A 17336-nucleotide genomic window follows, 5' to 3' on the forward strand; every position below is an offset into this window, starting at 1 on the left:
CTTACGGTTCATCTGATATGTTTATGGAGGAAATCTGAAAGTAACTGTCCAAAGAAAATCTCACATTTAACAGCTCATAATCTGTTAACTCAAACCCAAATCATGTTGTTGACTTATACTCTTCCTATACTCATGTGACCAAAGCATAAATTACAGGAAAAAAATAAAAAATAAACACTTAAAATACCCCATCTCAAACAGACCGTTTCAAAAATGCTTGCCATTTCCTCATAGCGGACACGTCTCATATTTCCTCATAGGACACGTCTCATATTTCCTCATAGGACACTTCTCATTATCACCGAGATGGCTCCTTGGCTGATGTGGCTAAATCAGCCATTTACACCCAAACCATTCTGTTGTTGCTGTAAGCCCACACCATTCTGTTGTTGCTGTAAGCCCACACCATTCAAACACAGACAAGCTGCTTTTTAACATACATACAATTAATTATAGGTCATATTTCACTGAAATCTGGAATCACTGGACAGCTATTTTAAAGGTATTTCCATATGCTTGTGTATGTATCCTTTAGGGTCTAATGAGCTATTGAGGCCTTCTATTGAGGATGTGTTACTGGTTGACCAAGACTAATGCTGGTTTGACAGGCTTATATTTTCCTGCTGGCTGGGCATCTATTAGGCTCAGTCAGAATGTCCTGAACTCTTCACGGACTGGACTGGTTCCTCTACTACAGGATCAAACACCATCTACATAGCTGGTAGACAAGCTGCGCAGGGCGGACTTTGAACACATTCCTGCCTTTGTCTGAACTTCTTATTCAATGACAGAAGACCACTGATAGAGACCTACACACATAACTACTGAATACACAGGGACAGACTAGTTCATGTGAATACCTATCCTTTCAGAGCTCTCTCTTGTCCTCTGTCTTAGATTGGATAGAACAGAACGGAGAAAAGTGAGAAGAGGACAGATTTGTGTGTTGTGAGAATGGGGTCTCGAAGTATCTAGCAATAAGCCCCTCTGAGACCCACAGGGAAACCCCAAAAGAGAGCAAGTGAGAGAGCGAGAGAGACAGACAGGGAGGAGGGAGGAGAGACAGACAGACAGGAGGGAGGAGAGAGAGACAGACAGGAGGGAGGAGAGAGAGACAGACAGGAGGGAGGAGAGAGAGACAGACAGGGAGGAGAGAGAGACAGACAGGGAGGAGAGAGAGACAGACAGGGAGGAGAGAGAGACAGACAGGGAGGAGAGAGAGACAGACAGGGAGGAGAGAGAGACAGACAGGGAGGAGAGAGAGACAGACAGAGAGAGAGAGAGAGACAGGGAGACAGAGACAGACAGGGAGAGAGACAGACAGGGAGAGAGACAGACAGGGAGAGAGACAGACAGGGAGGGAGGAGAGGGAGAGAGAGACGGCGAGGAGAGCGTTGACTTCTCAAAACATATCTATAGTATCAGTTTCAAAATGAAAACATAAGTGAAAACTTTGGCTACACAACCCACTGTCTCGCCCTTCTGTTTTATTATTATGATCTTTTCATTTGCCCTCTCCCTTCCTCTAGGAGGTCAGAGGTCAGAGAGGAGTCATGGAAACAGATCTTCTGTCAGTCAAACAGCAGGACACTGAGATGAAGTTACCCATCACACACACCCTTTCAGTAATGCCCTCAGTATGGCCACATCGATATCCTGGTGGTCCTCAGAGCCGATATGAAACACAGTGATCTGTCGTTCAGAGGAAGGAGAGAAAACCCACATGGTCACTAAAAAAATCTAAAGTAATGCAATACGTTCTGGTATTTATGAAAAACGATAAGCGTTATCAGTATCATCCATATCTTTATATTACCGTAAATTCCGGACTATAAGCCGCAACTTTTTTCCCAGGCTTTGAACCTCGTGGCTTAAACAACGATGCGGCTAATATATGGATTTTTCCCGCTTTCAATTTTTTCCCCCCAAAAAAACACATTCTGTGACGTGCTCAGTTTTTTGGCAGCATGAAGCTTTCATTATACCAATGAAATTGCTGAACGGGTTAAGGTCAAACAACTTTTTTGTTTACTGTTTAGATTAAATCGAGCGCTCTCAAACTTCCCATCATTCTGATTACGGTAGTCATTTTGTCACCCTCATCATGGCAAAGACACGGAGAAATGCATATGATGCAGCTTTCAAATTGAAGGCGATTGATCTGGCTGTTGGAAAAGGAAATAGAGCTGCTGCACGGGAGCTTGGTCTTAATGAGTCGATGATAAGACGTTGGAAACAGCAGCGTGAGGAATTGACTCAGTGCAAAAAGACAACTAAAGCTTACTGCTAATTTTACATTTTTTGTTACAAGCCGTGTTTCGTTAAAGCCTATTTATTTTTGTTACAAGCCGTGTTTCGTTAAAGCCTATTTATTTTTGTTACAAGCCGTGTTTCGTTAAAGCCTATTTATTTTTGTTACAAGCCGTGTTTCGTTAAAGCCTATTTATTTTTGTTACAAGCCGTGTTTCGTTAAAGCCTATTTATTTTTGTTACAAGCCGTGTTTCGTTAAAGCCTATTTATTTTTGTTACAAGCCGTGTTTCGTTAAAGCCTATTTATTTTTGTTACAAGCCGTGTTTCGTTAAAGCCTGTGTAAAGTTCATTTGTTTCAATGTACCGGTAAGCACCTGCGGCTTATAGACATGTGCGGCTTATTTATGTTCAAAATATTTAAAAAACAATTATTCAGTGGGTGCGGCTTATATTCAGGTGCGCTTAATAGTCCGGAAATTACGGTAATCAGACTATAAACAGACGACACAGTACGCATTGTAGGATTCAGCTTTCTCTTAAAATTCATTCAGTATTTGTATTTGTTAAGGATCCCCATTATCTGTTGCCAAGGCAGCAGCTACTCATCCTGGGGTCCAGCAACATTACGGCAGTTATATACAATTTGAAATATTACATTTCAGAACACTTTACCCAATACATTTAGTCCACTACTTCACTATCACATATTTACAAATCAACATCCATGTGTACATGTGTGTCTTATGTATATGTGTGTCTGTGCCTGTGTGCGTGCGTGTGTGTGTCTTCACAGTCCCCGCTGTTCCATAAGATGTATTTTTATCTGTTTTTTAAATCTGGTTCTACTGCTTGCATCAGTTACCTGATGTGGAATAGATTTCCATGTATTAACTGTGAGTTAACCATGTGTTTACCAGTTCTTTGCTCTTCATACATTCCATAAGGGTCTGGAAGAGGTGCATAGCATCGCTGTGGCTGAAGTTGAACGTCTTTTTGATCGTAGCGATGATTTCCGTCTCCACACCGTCAGGTAGACCCCTGAAGGGTTAAAGGAAGTGACATCCAGGATCATTCCTCTAAGTAACGGTCCTAGCACAGAACCCTGTGGAACCCCATTATATGTGGTGCAATCTGTTAAAAGAACGTGTTTCTCACCCCCCCTCTTCAGTCTGTTTGTGGACGTAGGCCAGTATGTCAGCGGCACGCCCAGTCCCCTCACAGACCACCACGGGGACAGTCTCCTGAAGGTACTCCAACACCGTCAGAATTACGTTGGGACCCCCCTCAAATATCAACGCTACCACAGGAACACCCTGACCAATTCCTGGGGGGAGGGAGAAAGACAGAGCGAGAGAGAGAGAGAGAGAGAGAGCGAGAGAGAGAGAGAGAGAGACAGAGCGAGACAGAGCGAGCGAGAGAGAGAGAGAGATAGAAAGCCAGAAGATCACTAAATATGCTGTAAAGAACATTGGAAACATCTCAAATATCAACACTATGTTCATCTAGATGCTGTATTCTATTGGTCTCTGTTTGTGATGACAACAGAAAAGCAGTAAAGGGTTAACAGAGAGACAGTTAACAGGTCTTAAAGCTCCATTTTGAGAGGGTGTTTCAGCAGGTCAGCAGACTGCCACACCATAATAACAGTGGGTGTACATACTGTATGGGTGTCTGCCTAGGCTATTTTAATAATAGGGGATCTAAGGTTACTGAGATAATAGCTGGTCTCTGGTAACTGCCTCTGTCACACACTGGCACTTAGAAGCACCACACAGAGACAGAAAGGCCAGGGGAGATACAACAACTAGGGTAGACACTGACTGATAGACTTATTTTGCTTATCTTTATCAAGGGTGACAATAATTTTGTACTTGACCATTATTCTTAGACATTGCCTTCAGGTGTCAAAGTACTCTCAACACACAGCCACAGAGAAGATGCCTGCGGCGGAAATAATAATATTAAAACGTTACGTTTGGATCCTGGATGCTAATTGGTTGATAGTCGTTAGTTATTTACGATAATCCACAGGTAATGCTTGTTAACAGTGCTATTTGAATTATCACTGCGCATTCTCTGTCCCACAGCCCAGCCAGGCAATTCCAAAACCTTCTCTCTACCGGAAACTGCATCTTGACATTATTTCCCCATGTTTCTAGCCTAGCATTTGGTTTGCAACAGTGGGGGTTTGTCTAAACCCTGCAGTCTGCCTCCGATCTCTGCAACAATGTTGGAATGCAACCTTCAGCATGCAAAATGAGAATGAACGTGTCTGGACGAGACAGACAGCTTCTCTGAGCCAGGTGAAGTCATGCAGGCCCAGTCCGGGCCATTCTGCCGCCCTAGGCGAGAAAAAACAACCACCCTCCTCCTATCCCAGAAAACTAGAATAGTGTAGCCTACAGTGACGGCCCACAATGCAATTTTATGAATGCCCATCCATGTACTACCGTTTGTAAAACAGGTAGTTGCATTGGTTTTATTAGCCTAATCCTGATCCCTGACCAAGGCTTAAGACTAATCATTTTGTCTATTTAAGATCTGCATATGAGATAACCAAGATTATCAGGAGTTACGAGCCCATTTTCAGTGAGAATCCATGTGTTTACACAGCGGGAAATGCAGAAGTATGTTCTTCTTTGCTATGATCAGCTTGTAAAAAAATTGACAAATAGGCCTACAATTGATTCATGACAATTTAGCCCACGGAGTGAAACTCCCAGACAGCAGTCGTGAGTATCCTCATTTCATTCCATATTGTCCTTTTTATTTGAACCCATCCTGGTTTTAGGATATCGAATTGCATTTTTATTTCATAGGGCTATTTGGTCAAAGAGACATGCTTGATGTAAAAAAAAAGTGTCCGTCTCATAACATTGTCATAAATATGGTCTCCAGTCTGTAGGCAACAGAAAAACCACAGGTTACTACTCTTTCTACTATAGGCTACATGATTAAAGTTGGGTGACTTGAGTGTCGTTGGAGCTAAATATTTTGCAACCCTTACTTTGGCAAAGTGGGCACTCCTTATCATGGCATCAGCACTCACCTAAATAGCCCATATGCCATTGGGCGAGATACGTTTTCATTGTTTTTGGGCAGAATTATGTGAGGCGCTGTGTGTTGTTGGAGGTGCGTCTTGGTCAGTTTAGCTCATAAAATGCCGCCCTCGTCAATCTGCCGCCCTAGGCAACCACCTAATCCTGCCTAATGGGCGGGCCGGCCCTGTTCATGCTTCAGCATTATTATTATGGATATATCCAAACAAATGGCAATAGAAACAAAAGTAAAACAAACAAAAATGTAACTAGTTTGCTGTCATTCCAGCTGCTAGGTGTGATTGTGTTAGCTTCAGTTGCTTAGCTAGAAAAGGAAAAATTGCTAGCCTGCATCGTAACCTCTATCAATTAGAACGGACGACCGGTTCCACTAGGCTAGCTAACGTGCCAATAAATTTTTTTTATTTTTTAACTGTGCATTTGGTAAGCAACCACATAAATAGAACACACAACTGGGGTTTGTCCAGACATTATCGTTGGGGGGAAAGATGAATAAAATGAATTTACTCATTTTTTTGTTCTATGAAAATATGTTAGTAATCATTTTCTAAAAGCAATAAGGCACTCAAACCTGTGGATCATCATGAATAACGCACTCAAACCTGTGGGTCATCATGAATAACGCACTCAAACCTGTGGGTCATCATGAATAACACACTCAAACCTGTGGGTCATCATGAATAACGCACTCAAACCTGTGGATCATCATGAATAACACACTCAAACCTGTGGGTCATCATGAATAACACACTCAAACCTGTGGATCATCATGAACAACGCACTCAAACCTGTGGGTCATCATGAATAACACACTCAAACCTGTGGATCATCATGAATAACGCACTCAAACCTGTGGGTCATCATGAATAACGCACTCAAACCTGTGGGTCATCATGAATAACGCACTCAAACCTGTGGATCATCATGAATAACACACTCAAACCTGTGGATCATCATGAATAACGCACTCAAACCTGTGGGTCATCATGAATAACACACTCAAACCTGTGGGTCATCATGAATAACGCACTCAAACCTGTGGGTCATCATGAATAACGCACTCAAACCTGTGGGTCATCATGAATAACACACTCAAACCTGTGGGTCATCATGAATAACACACTCAAACCTGTGGGTCATCATGAATAACGCACTCAAACCTGTGGATCATCATGAATAACACACTCAAACCTGTGGGTCATCATGAATAACACACTCAAACCTGTGGATCATCATGAATAACGCACTCAAACCTGTGGGTCATCATGAATAACGCACTCAAACCTGTGGATCATCATGAATAACACACTCAAACCTGTGGATCATCATGAATAACGCACTCAAACCTGTGGGTCATCATGAATAACGCACTCAAACCTGTGGGTCATCATGAATAACACACTCAAACCTGTGGATCATCATGAATAACACACTCAAACCTGTGGATCATCATGAATAACACACTCAAACCTGTGGGTCATCATGAATAACGCACTCAAACCTGTGGATCATCATGAATAACGCACTCAAACCTGTGGGTCATCATGAATAACACACTCAAACCTGTGGATCATCATGAATAACACACTCAAACCTGTGGGTCATCATGAATAACGCACTCAAACCTGTGGATCATCATGAATAACACACTCAAACCTGTGGATCATCATGAATAACGCACTCAAACCTGTGGGTCATCATGAATAACACACTCAAACCTGTGGGTCATCATGAATAACACACTCAAACCTGTGGGTCATCATGAATAACACACTCAAACCTGTGGGTCATCATGAATAACGCACTCAAACCTGTGGGTCATCATGAATAACACACTCAAACCTGTGGATCATCATGAATAACGCACTCAAACCTGTGGATCATCATGAATAACACACTCAAACCTGTGGGTCATCATGAATAACGCACTCAAACCTGTGGGTCATCATGAATAACGCACTCAAACCTGTGGGTCATCATGAATAACGCACTCAAACCTGTGGGTCATCATGAATAACGCACTCAAACCTGTGGGTCATCATGAATAACACACTCAAACCTGTGGGTCATCATGAATAACACACTCAAACCTGTGGGTCATCATGAATAACGCACTCAAACCTGTGGATCATCATGAATAACGCACTCAAACCTGTGGGTCATCATGAATAACGCACTCAAACCTGTGGGTCATCATGAATAACGCACTCAAACCTGTGGGTCATCATGAATAACACACTCAAACCTGTGGATCATCATGAATAACACACTCAAGGGTTGTTTCCCGGCACGCCGCTTCCCGCTGTGCCTAAGAACAACCCAAAATTGTGTAATTCATTATAATCCACGATTCTCATTGCTAAAGTATCCGCTGCAGGTTTATGTGTTTATCGTGTGTGTGTGTGTGTGTGTGTGTGTGTGTGTGTGTCTCTCTCTTACGTGCGTGTATCCTCTGCAGTTTGATGTGTTTTTCCAGCTCGCGGCGCAGTTCGACCTCAGCTCCGTACTTCCCCACCGTCCCATCATCCACCAGCAGGAAGTGGGAGTGGAGGTTGTTCAACACGTTTAGCTTGGACAGGGGGTTCAGCAACGTCTGGTAGGGGGCTACAACCTGGAACACACACACACACACACACACACACACACACACACACTTTACTCTGACTGGACAGCAGATATTTTTGACCACTTCAAATAAATACTGGGTAAATTAGTATTGTGATGTGCTTGTTTGTGTGTGGGGGTTTTTGGTTTTACTATCCAGAAGTCCTCACAAGGATAGTAAAACAAGGAAAAGGACATTTCTCCGGTCCCCACAGGGAAAAAGGCTATTTTAGGTTTAAGAGTTAGGTTTAGAGGTTAAGGAAAATAGGACTTTAATCAATTGTTTGGTCCCCACAAGGATAGTAAAACAAACTTGTGTGTGTGTGTGTGTGTGTGTGTGTGTGTGTGTGTGTGTGTGTGTGTGTGTTGTTCCTCACGTCTCTCCCGATGAGGTCATTGCGGTTCTCAATGACGCCCCAGGGAGCGACTCCAATTGTACAGATCTTCCTTGACGATCTAGAACAGTGTTCCTTCAACGCATCACCCACATGTTTGGCAACACCTGGAGGTCAGGGGTTCAAATACAACCAATCAACACAGACTAGTGTAGTTGTCTGGACAACCAGTCTGCTGTAGCTGAGTGTCACTATCAGGACCAGTCAGAATAAACACCAGTCTGGTTAATTAACCCACTAAGTAATCAGTTAAACACTGTCATTAAGTAAGGAGTCAAACATTATCATTAGGTCTCCATAATGAGTTCAACACAGTATATAGGTCCCAGTAGTACTGGGATGGAGACACGCAACTCTGCTAAGACAGAACACCTGACTTGTGTGTCTTTTACGTAATAAGAACAGTAAGTCAGTGTGTGTGAGAGAGTTTTTCTATGCCCATGTGTATGTGTATCACCTGTGTTAACCCCTCCTGTCAGTATCCATGCCCCGGTGGTGACAGCAGCTTTGATCAGGCCCTTCCCCACCACCTGTTTGATTCGGGGGTGCAGGTCAAAGTTCTGGATGCCTCCGTGGACAGAGATGAGGATCTTAGGAAGCTCCATCGCCCACTCACTCAGCATCAGCCTCAGGATGCTCTCTGGCCTGCTGTCATGGGACAGACGCACATACTGGGGACAGGAGAGGAGTGGAGGAAAGGAGAGATTGGAGAGTTTGAAAGTCTCATACAAACTAAATGTTGTAGTCCTTTCAAAATACACCCATCTTTAATTTTAAGTTTGAACTCGAGCTTAACATTATTATTAATGATGTTCCAATGTCAACACTTGGGTCTTCGAGGGGCGATTTCCAGGACCTACATGGACATGCTTGATACATCATCACCATTAAATATGTCAATCTGGGCCATGGAAAGCAGTCCTGAACGTACAGTAAAGGATATTCTCAGTCTCACAGCCACTCGACCCTGTCACGTCCTGACCATAGTAAGAGGTTATTTTCTATGGTAGAGTAGGTCAGGGTGTGACAGGGGGTGTTTTTCTATGTTTTGTATTTCTATGTTTAAGTTCTAGTTTTTCCTATTTCTATGTTTTTTTTGGGGGGGGTGGGGTTGATCTCCAATTGGAGGCAGCTGGTCCTCGTCTCTAATTGGAGATCATATTTAAGTAGGGGTTTTTTCTTCCTGGGTTATTATATTCTGAGTAGTGTTTGTTTCTCTTTGGGTCACGGTTTGTTGTTTTGTCATATTCAGTTATTTATGTATTGCAAAGTTTCACGGATTAAATAAAATGTGGAACTACAACCACACTGCACTTTGGTCTGCTCCTTTCGACAGCCGTGACAGACCCCTTCACTTCTTCCAAGGCATAATAAACCTGTAGTTTTAAGAGGGGGATTTGCCCGTATTACAGTCACTGCTGTTTCTAAAATATTAGACTAAATGGCGTTATGTGATTATATTCACCTACTTCATGTAGAATAACCACAACAATAAACACTTAGTTTAGCCCAAAAGGGATGGAGGTGACTCATCAAAAACATTGCGTATGTTTTGCAAGGAATACACAGGCCTAAGTAAGTAAGTTAGTCTGAGGTAAAAGTGTTTTCCTAGGTGGTATATAGTTGTCTGCATCCCAAATGGCACCCTTTCACCTACATAGTGCACCACTTTTGACCAGAGCACATTTGGGACTCATCCGCTGGCTACACTGCTGGGTATGGAGGCAGACTAGACAGGCTAGGCTGCTCAGCTCGGGGCACTGAAGAGTTTCCAGAATGCTAGGTCAGGCCAGGTCAAATTATGTCTTATAATGTATACCTTTGGAGCTGGTTTGCCAGCCAGATTAAACCTACTAAGTAGCCAAATATGTGGTGATGGCCAGAGACACAATGTGACTGAGACACTGGTTTGGTTTGTAGAGTTAAGCGCTTAGAGAGTGTCTGTCTCTGTGAGGTCCACCATGAAGATGTGAGTGTGTGTGTGCGCTTGAGTGTGTAAGCTTCTCTCCACCCTACCTTGGCTCTGTAAGAGTGCGACCCTCCCTGGAAGTTAACGATGCCGTAAGCGTCTGTAGGGCTCTCCTGTGTGTGTTTGTCCACAGCCCACTCCTCAAACTCCGGCTGCACCCCACCCTCTGCCCCCCCACCCAAGTTCACGTCTGAGTACTTCATGGCCAGGCTGGCTGTAAACCCAGCATGCTGCCGTACCAGCCGACCACAGCAGCATCTAGAGGAAGGGGGGAGACACAGAGCTAAATATTATTTTACACACAGACACGTCAGAGCCCCATATGAATCATCAGCTTTACCCCTCTACATTTCTATAAAGTGAGACACACACAGGACCGGGGTGTAGTACTGTACTATATACAGTGGAGTACTATATACACAATACTATACAGCGGAGTATTATATACAGTGGAGTACTATATACACAGTAATATACAGTGGGGTACTATATACAGTACAGTGGAGGCTCCTTAGAGGAGGAAGGGGAGGACCATCCTCAGTGAATACATTTTTTTTTGTTGATAAAACTACACTAAATATATTCACGTGTCACAAAATGATTGATTAAAACACACTGTTTTGCGATGAAGGTCTACAGTAGCCTCAGCAGCACTCTGTAGTGTAGCACCATGGTGTAGCCGGAGGACAGATAGTGTCCGTCCTCCTCTGGGTACATTGACTTCAATACAAAACCTTGAGAATCCTAGGTTATCACTCCCTTCCATAGACAGTAATTATGACAACTTCCGGAGGACGTCCTCCAACCTATCAGAGCTCTTGCAGCTTGAACTGAAATATAGTCCACCCAATCAAAGGATCAGATAATGACTAGTACTGAAAGAATAAGCTACTGCTAGCTAGCACTGCAGTGCATAAAATGTGGTGAGTAGTTGACTCAAAGAGAGAGAGAGAGAGAGAGAAAGACAATAGTTGAACAGTTATGAACAATTTCATTTCTTTAAAAATGAAGGAGAAGCAAGAGAAATAGAGAGAAACTATATTCATTGTATATTTTTACTTTCACTTACTTTAGCTAGCGAATGCAGCTAGCTAGTTTAGCCTACTCAAAACACCCGGCTCAAACAGAGAGGGATGCCATGTTAGCTAGCTGCGTATGGCTATTCCACACTGGAACTTTTCCAAGTCAAGGTAAGCTTTATAAATGTATTGCCACCGAAGCCCGCCGGCGTAACTGCTAAACTGCTTGCTAACTGTACTGCATGATTGTAGCGGGTTTACTAACGCGTTAGTTCTAGTAGCTATGTTGACTGACGTCGGCTAATATCGTGACAACGACGTTGGCTATGTGTAGAGGTTAGCGGTTATGATAAAGGTTTGGCATGGAAGGTTTTTTTTCTTCCCGCGTGGTCACAAACAGCTGATGTGTTGTGCACTGAAGCCCACAAGCAAAGGGAAAAGGTGATTGGAAGAGAGCGCGTAGATTTGAGAAGGAATTAACGAGCAGTGATCATGCTGTTTGTATGTGGCTGCTATGAAAGTGAACGGTATTCACGTGTGATCAGGGGTGTACTCATTCTGCCAAAAAACTTTCTTAAACTGGAGAAAACGTAACGGGGATACACATACATTAATTTGTCCAATAGAAATTCTCGTTTGCAACTACTGGACTAATGATTACAGTTACACACTAGATCAGCTAGATGCAGGCAAGATTGTGCAAGGCGGTATTGAATGAGACACTGTGTGTCACCTTGATTACTCAAAAGTTTCTCGACCTGTGCACCTACATTGTTAACTTTCATTCATAAGATAGGTTGTAACAACCTCATGATGGGTATAGGGACAATTGGAGTGTCATGTACAGTGGGGGGGGAAGTATTTGATCCCCTGCTGATTTTGTACGTTTGCCCACTTACAAAGAAATTATCAGTCTATAATTTTAATAGTAGGTTTATTTGAACAGTGAGAGACAGAATAACAACAAGACAATCCAGAAAAACACATGTCAAAAATGTTTAAAATGATTTGCATTTTAAATGAGGGAAATAAGTATTTGACCCCTCTGCAAAACATGACATAGTACTCGGTGGCAAAACCCTTGTTGGCAATCACAGAGGTCAGACGTTTCTTGTAGTTGGCCACCAGGTTTGCACACATCTCAGGAGGGATTTTGTCCCACTCCTCTTTGCAGATCTTCTCCAAGTCATTAAAGGTTTCGAGGCTGACGTTTGGCAACTCGAACCTTCAGCTCCCTCCACAGATTTTCTACGGGATTAAGGTCTGGAGACTGGCTAGGCCACTCCAGGACCTTAATGTGCTTCTTCTTGAGCCACTCCTTTGTTGCCTTGGCCTTGTGTTTTGGGTCATTGTCATGCTGGAATACCCATCCACGACCCATTTTCAATGCCCTGGCTGAGGGAAGGAGGTTCTCACCCAAGATTTGACGGTACATGGCCCCGTCCATCGTCCCTTTGATGCGGTGAAGTTGTCCTGTCCCCTTAGCCGAAAAACACCCCCAAAGCATGTTTCCACCTCCATGTTTGACGGTGGAGATGGTGTTCTTGGGGTCATAGGCGACATTCCTCCTCCTCCAAATACGGCGAGTTGAGTTGATGTCAAAGAGCTCCATTTTGGTCTCATTTGACCACAACACTTTCACCCAGTTGTCCTCTGAATAATTCAGATGTTCATTGGCAAACTTCAGACGGGCATGTATATGAATTCTTGAGCAGGGGGACCTTGCGGGCGCTGCAGGATTTCAGTCCTTCACAGCGTAGTGTGTTACCAATTGTTTTCTTGGTGACTATGGTCCCAGCTGCCTTGAGATCATTGACAAGATCCTCCCGTGTAGTTCTGGGCTGATTCCTCACCGTTCTCATGATCATTGCAACTCCACGAGGTAAGATCTTGCATGGAGCCCCAGGCCGAGGGATATTGACAGTTCTTTTGTTTTTCTTCCATTTGCGAATAATCGCACCAAATGTTGTCACCTTCTCACCAAGCTGCTTGGCGATGGTCTTGTAGCCCATTAGGAGCACTCCCTTTAAGAGTGTGCTCCTAATCTCAGGTCGATACCTGTATAAAAGACACCTGGGAGCCAGAAATCTTTCTGATTGAGAGGGGGTCAAATACTTATTTCCCTCATTAAAATGCAAATCGATTTATATCATTTCTGACATGCGTTTTTCTGGATATTTTTTTTGTTATTCTGTCTCACACTGTTCAAATAAACCTGCCATTAAAATTATAGACTGAGCCTTTCTTTGTCAGTGGGCAAATGTACAAAATCAGCAGGGGATCAAATACTTTTTCCCCCACTGTAGCAACCTAAACGATGTTACATTGAGTTGGGTGAATGGAATATGAAAGACAGTCATCAAATATGCTGTAACAGAAATAACGGCATGCTCATAAAAATATTGTAAAAATCGTCCTTCCTCATCTTAAACGGCACCAACCGCCACTGATACAGTACTATATACCGTATTATATACAGTGAAGAACCACAGGTGTGGAGTGCAATAGAGACTAGGCTACACTCCCACACAGACCTTTAATACCAGTTACTGTTTATGTCAGTATAGTATTTTAGAAGAGGTTGGTTGAATTGAGGAGGTTCCAGGGTCTTGAGTCAAGGACTGGGCTCATGCATGTCTGAGAGATCAGAATAGGGCCAAAGACTCACCTCACCAACTGCTGGCAGATCTGACATCCTGGAAGGCATCTGAAACAACATCAAACACATCTTCACATTAGAGTATGAAGTAAAATATAAGTATTATACATACAGTATATACCTACACTACCGGTCAAAAGTTTTAGAACACCTACTCATTCAAAAGGTTTTTCTTTATTTTTACTATATTGTAGAATAATAGTGAAGACATCACAACTATGAAATAACACATATGGAATCATGTAGTAACCAAAAAAAGTGTTAAACAAATCAAAATATATTTTAGATTTGAGATTCTTCAAAGTAGCCACCCTTTGCCTTGATGACAGCTTTGCACACTCTTGGCATTCTCTCAACCAGCTTCATGAGGTAGTCACCCGGAATGCATTTCAATTAACAGGTGTGCCTTTTTAAAAGTTAATTTGTGGATTTCTTTCCTTCTTAATTTGTGGATTTCTTTCCTTCTTAATATGTTTGAGCCAATCAGTTGTGTTGTGACAAGGAGGGGGGGGGGGGGGATTATGGCAAGAACAGCTCAAATAATAAAAGAGAAACGACAGTCCATATTTGCTTTAAGACATGAAGGTCAGTTAATACAGATCATTAAGAACTTTGAAAGTTTCTTCAAGTGCAGTTGCAAAAACCATCAAGCGCTATGATGAAACTGGCTCTCATGAGGACCACCACAGGAATGGAAGACCCAGAGTTATTTCTGCTGCAGAGGATAAGTTCATTAGAGTTACCAGCCTCAGAAATTGCGGCCCAAATAAATGTTTCAGAGTTCAAGTAACAGACACATCTCAACATCAACTGTTCAGAGGAGACTGCGTGAATCAGGCCTTCGTGGTTGAATTTCTGCAAAGAAACCACTACTAAAGGACACCAATACGAAGAAGAGACTTGCTTGGGCCAAGAAACACGAGCAAATGGACATTAGACCAGTGGAAATCTGTCCTTTGGTCACACCGATCTCGACAAACCATTTCTGTTTGGACCTCGCTTTGTGCCATAAAGTTGGAAGCAATGAATCGTCTAGAATGTCATTGTATGTTTTAGCGTTAACATTTCCGTTCACTGGAACTAAGGGGCCTAGCCCAAACCATGAAAAACAGCCCCAGACCACTATTCCTCCTCCACTAAACTTTACAGTTGGCACTATGCATTGGGGCTGGTAGCGTTCCTGGCATCCGCCAAACCCAGCTTTGTCTGTGGGACTGCTAGAGGGTGAAGCGTGATTCATCACTCCAGAGAACACGTTTCCACTGCTCCAGAGTCCAATGGTGGCGAGCTTCACACCACTCCTGCCGATGGTTGGCATTGCGCATGGTGACCTTAGGCTTGTGTGCTGCTGCTCGGCCATGGAAATCTGACTTACAGTTCTTGTGCTGACGTTGCTTCCAGAGGCAGTTTGGAACTCGGTAGGGAGTGTTGCAACAGAGGACGGATGATTTTTACATGCTACACACTCGGTGGTCCCGTTCTGTGAGCTTGTGTGGCCTACCACTTTGCGGCTGAGCTGTTGTTGCTCCTAGATGTTTCCACTTCACAATAACAGCACTTACAGTTGAATGGGGCAGCTCTAGCAGGGCAGAAATTTGACAAACTGACTTGTTGGAAAGGTGGCATCCTATGACGGTGCCACGTTGAAAGTCACTGAGCTCTTCAATAAGGCATTCTACTGACAATGTTTGTCTATGGAGATTGCATGGCTGTGTGCTCGATTTTATACACCCGTTGACGGGTGTGGCTGGAATAGCCGAATCCACTAATTTGAAGGGGTGTCCACATACTTTTGCATATATAGTGTAGCTGTAACCTGGCCTTATTTTATAAGAGAGATGAACCCAGACAACAGTTTCTATCTAGTCTCGTTTGAAGACACGTTCATCATGTACCCGTTATTAGCCCATCTCGGGGTTGTACTTCACAGGAAGCAGCAGTGTTGTTAGTATGATCAATAAGTAAACCAGCTAGCATTGATTGCGTAACACACTCACCGATATATAAATCAAATCAAAGTTTATTTGTCACGTGCGCCGAATACAACAGGTGTAGACCTTACAGTGAAATGCTTACTTACAGGCTTTAACCAATAGTGCAACAAAAGGTATTAGGTGAACAATAGGTAAGTAAAGAAATAAAACAACAGTAAAAAGACAGTGAAATATAACAGTAGCGAGGCTACATACAGACACCGGTTGGTCAGGCTGATTGAGGTAGTATGTACATGTAGATGTGGTTAAAGTGAGTTTGCATATATGAACAGAGAGTAGCAGTAGCGTAAGAGGGGTTTGCGGGTGGCGGGACACAATGCAGATAGCCTGGTTAGCCAAAGTGCGGGAGCCCTGGTTGGTCGGGCCAACTGAGGCTCCTCTAGTTTATACAGAAAGCTAATATTGGATATGTTCTCCACCGAGTTAGGAATGATCTCCACCGAGTTAGGAATGATCTCCACCGAGTTAGGAATGATCTCCACCGAGTTAGGAATGATCTCCAAAAGTGACTAAAGTTGGTGGATTTGGTGCCTCTAGGGAAAATTCAGGAAGACGTTAAATGGCCTTTTTACTGAAGAAAGTGTTTGTTTCATATGTTTGTGTTCTGCTTTTTGTGTAATTGATGTGTATATAGACACAGTGCCTTCGGAAAGCAATCAGACCCCTTCACTTTTTCCACGTAGTTCCGTTACAGCCCTTATTTTAAAATGGATTAAATAAATAAAATCTTCAGCAATCTAGACACAATACCCCATAATGACAAAGTGAAAAGAGATACATTTTGCAAATGTATAAAAAATAAAAACATAAATTCCTTATTTACGTAAGTATTCAGACCCTTTGCTATGAGACTCGAAATTGAGCTCAGGTGCATCCTGTTTCCATTAATCATCCTTGTTTCTACAACTTGAGTCCACTTGTGGTAAATTCAACTGATTGGACATGATTTGGAAAGGCACACACACCTGTCTATATAAGGTCCCACAGTTGACAGTGAATGTCAGAGCTAAAAACAAGCCATGAGGTCGAAGGAATTGTCCGTAGAGCGCCAAGACAGGATTGCGTCGAAGCACAGATCTGTGGCAAGGGTACCAAAAAATGTCTGCAGCATTGAAGGTTCCAAGAACAGTGGCCTCCATCATTCCTAAATGAAAGAAGTATGGAACCACCAAAACTCTTCCTAGAGCTGGCCGCCCGGCCAAACTGAGCAATTAGAGGAGAAGGGCTTAGTCAGGGAAGAAACAAAGAACCCGATGGTCACTCTGACAGAGCTCTGGAGTTCTTCTGTAGAGATGGGAGAACCTTCCAGAAGAACAGAGAGCTCCTTGATGAAGTCCTGAGCGCTCTGGAGCAGGTTCTCAGACTGGAGCAAAGATTCACCTTCC

At 43.1% G+C, this 17336-nt stretch overlaps 1 protein-coding gene across 5 annotated transcripts in view; it reads right to left on the minus strand.

Annotated features, from left to right (window-relative positions):
* Window positions 1-17336, minus strand: part of LOC106587734 (transient receptor potential cation channel subfamily M member 7) — a 94501-nt gene that overhangs the window by 47439 nt on the left and 29726 nt on the right. For all 5 annotated transcript variants that reach the window (XR_006757554.1, XM_045689351.1, XM_045689350.1 and 2 more), the window contains exons 3-10: window positions 13967-14005; window positions 10327-10537; window positions 8768-8981; window positions 8293-8417; window positions 7751-7922; window positions 3408-3576; window positions 3167-3290; window positions 1619-1692 (exon numbers count right to left, since the gene is read on the minus strand). Coding sequence is in view for 4 of the 5 variants with exons in the window: in XM_045689351.1 (XP_045545307.1) it covers window positions 1619-1692; window positions 3167-3290; window positions 3408-3576; window positions 7751-7922; window positions 8293-8417; window positions 8768-8981; window positions 10327-10537; window positions 13967-14005 (1128 nt within the window). In the remaining variant the exon portion in view is untranslated. The remainder of the gene's footprint in view (window positions 1-1618; window positions 1693-3166; window positions 3291-3407; window positions 3577-7750; window positions 7923-8292; window positions 8418-8767; window positions 8982-10326; window positions 10538-13966; window positions 14006-17336) is intronic.

Source organism: Salmo salar, chromosome ssa11 (genome assembly GCF_905237065.1).
Source record: "Salmo salar chromosome ssa11, Ssal_v3.1, whole genome shotgun sequence".
Classification (NCBI taxonomy): domain Eukaryota; kingdom Metazoa; phylum Chordata; class Actinopteri; order Salmoniformes; family Salmonidae; genus Salmo; species Salmo salar.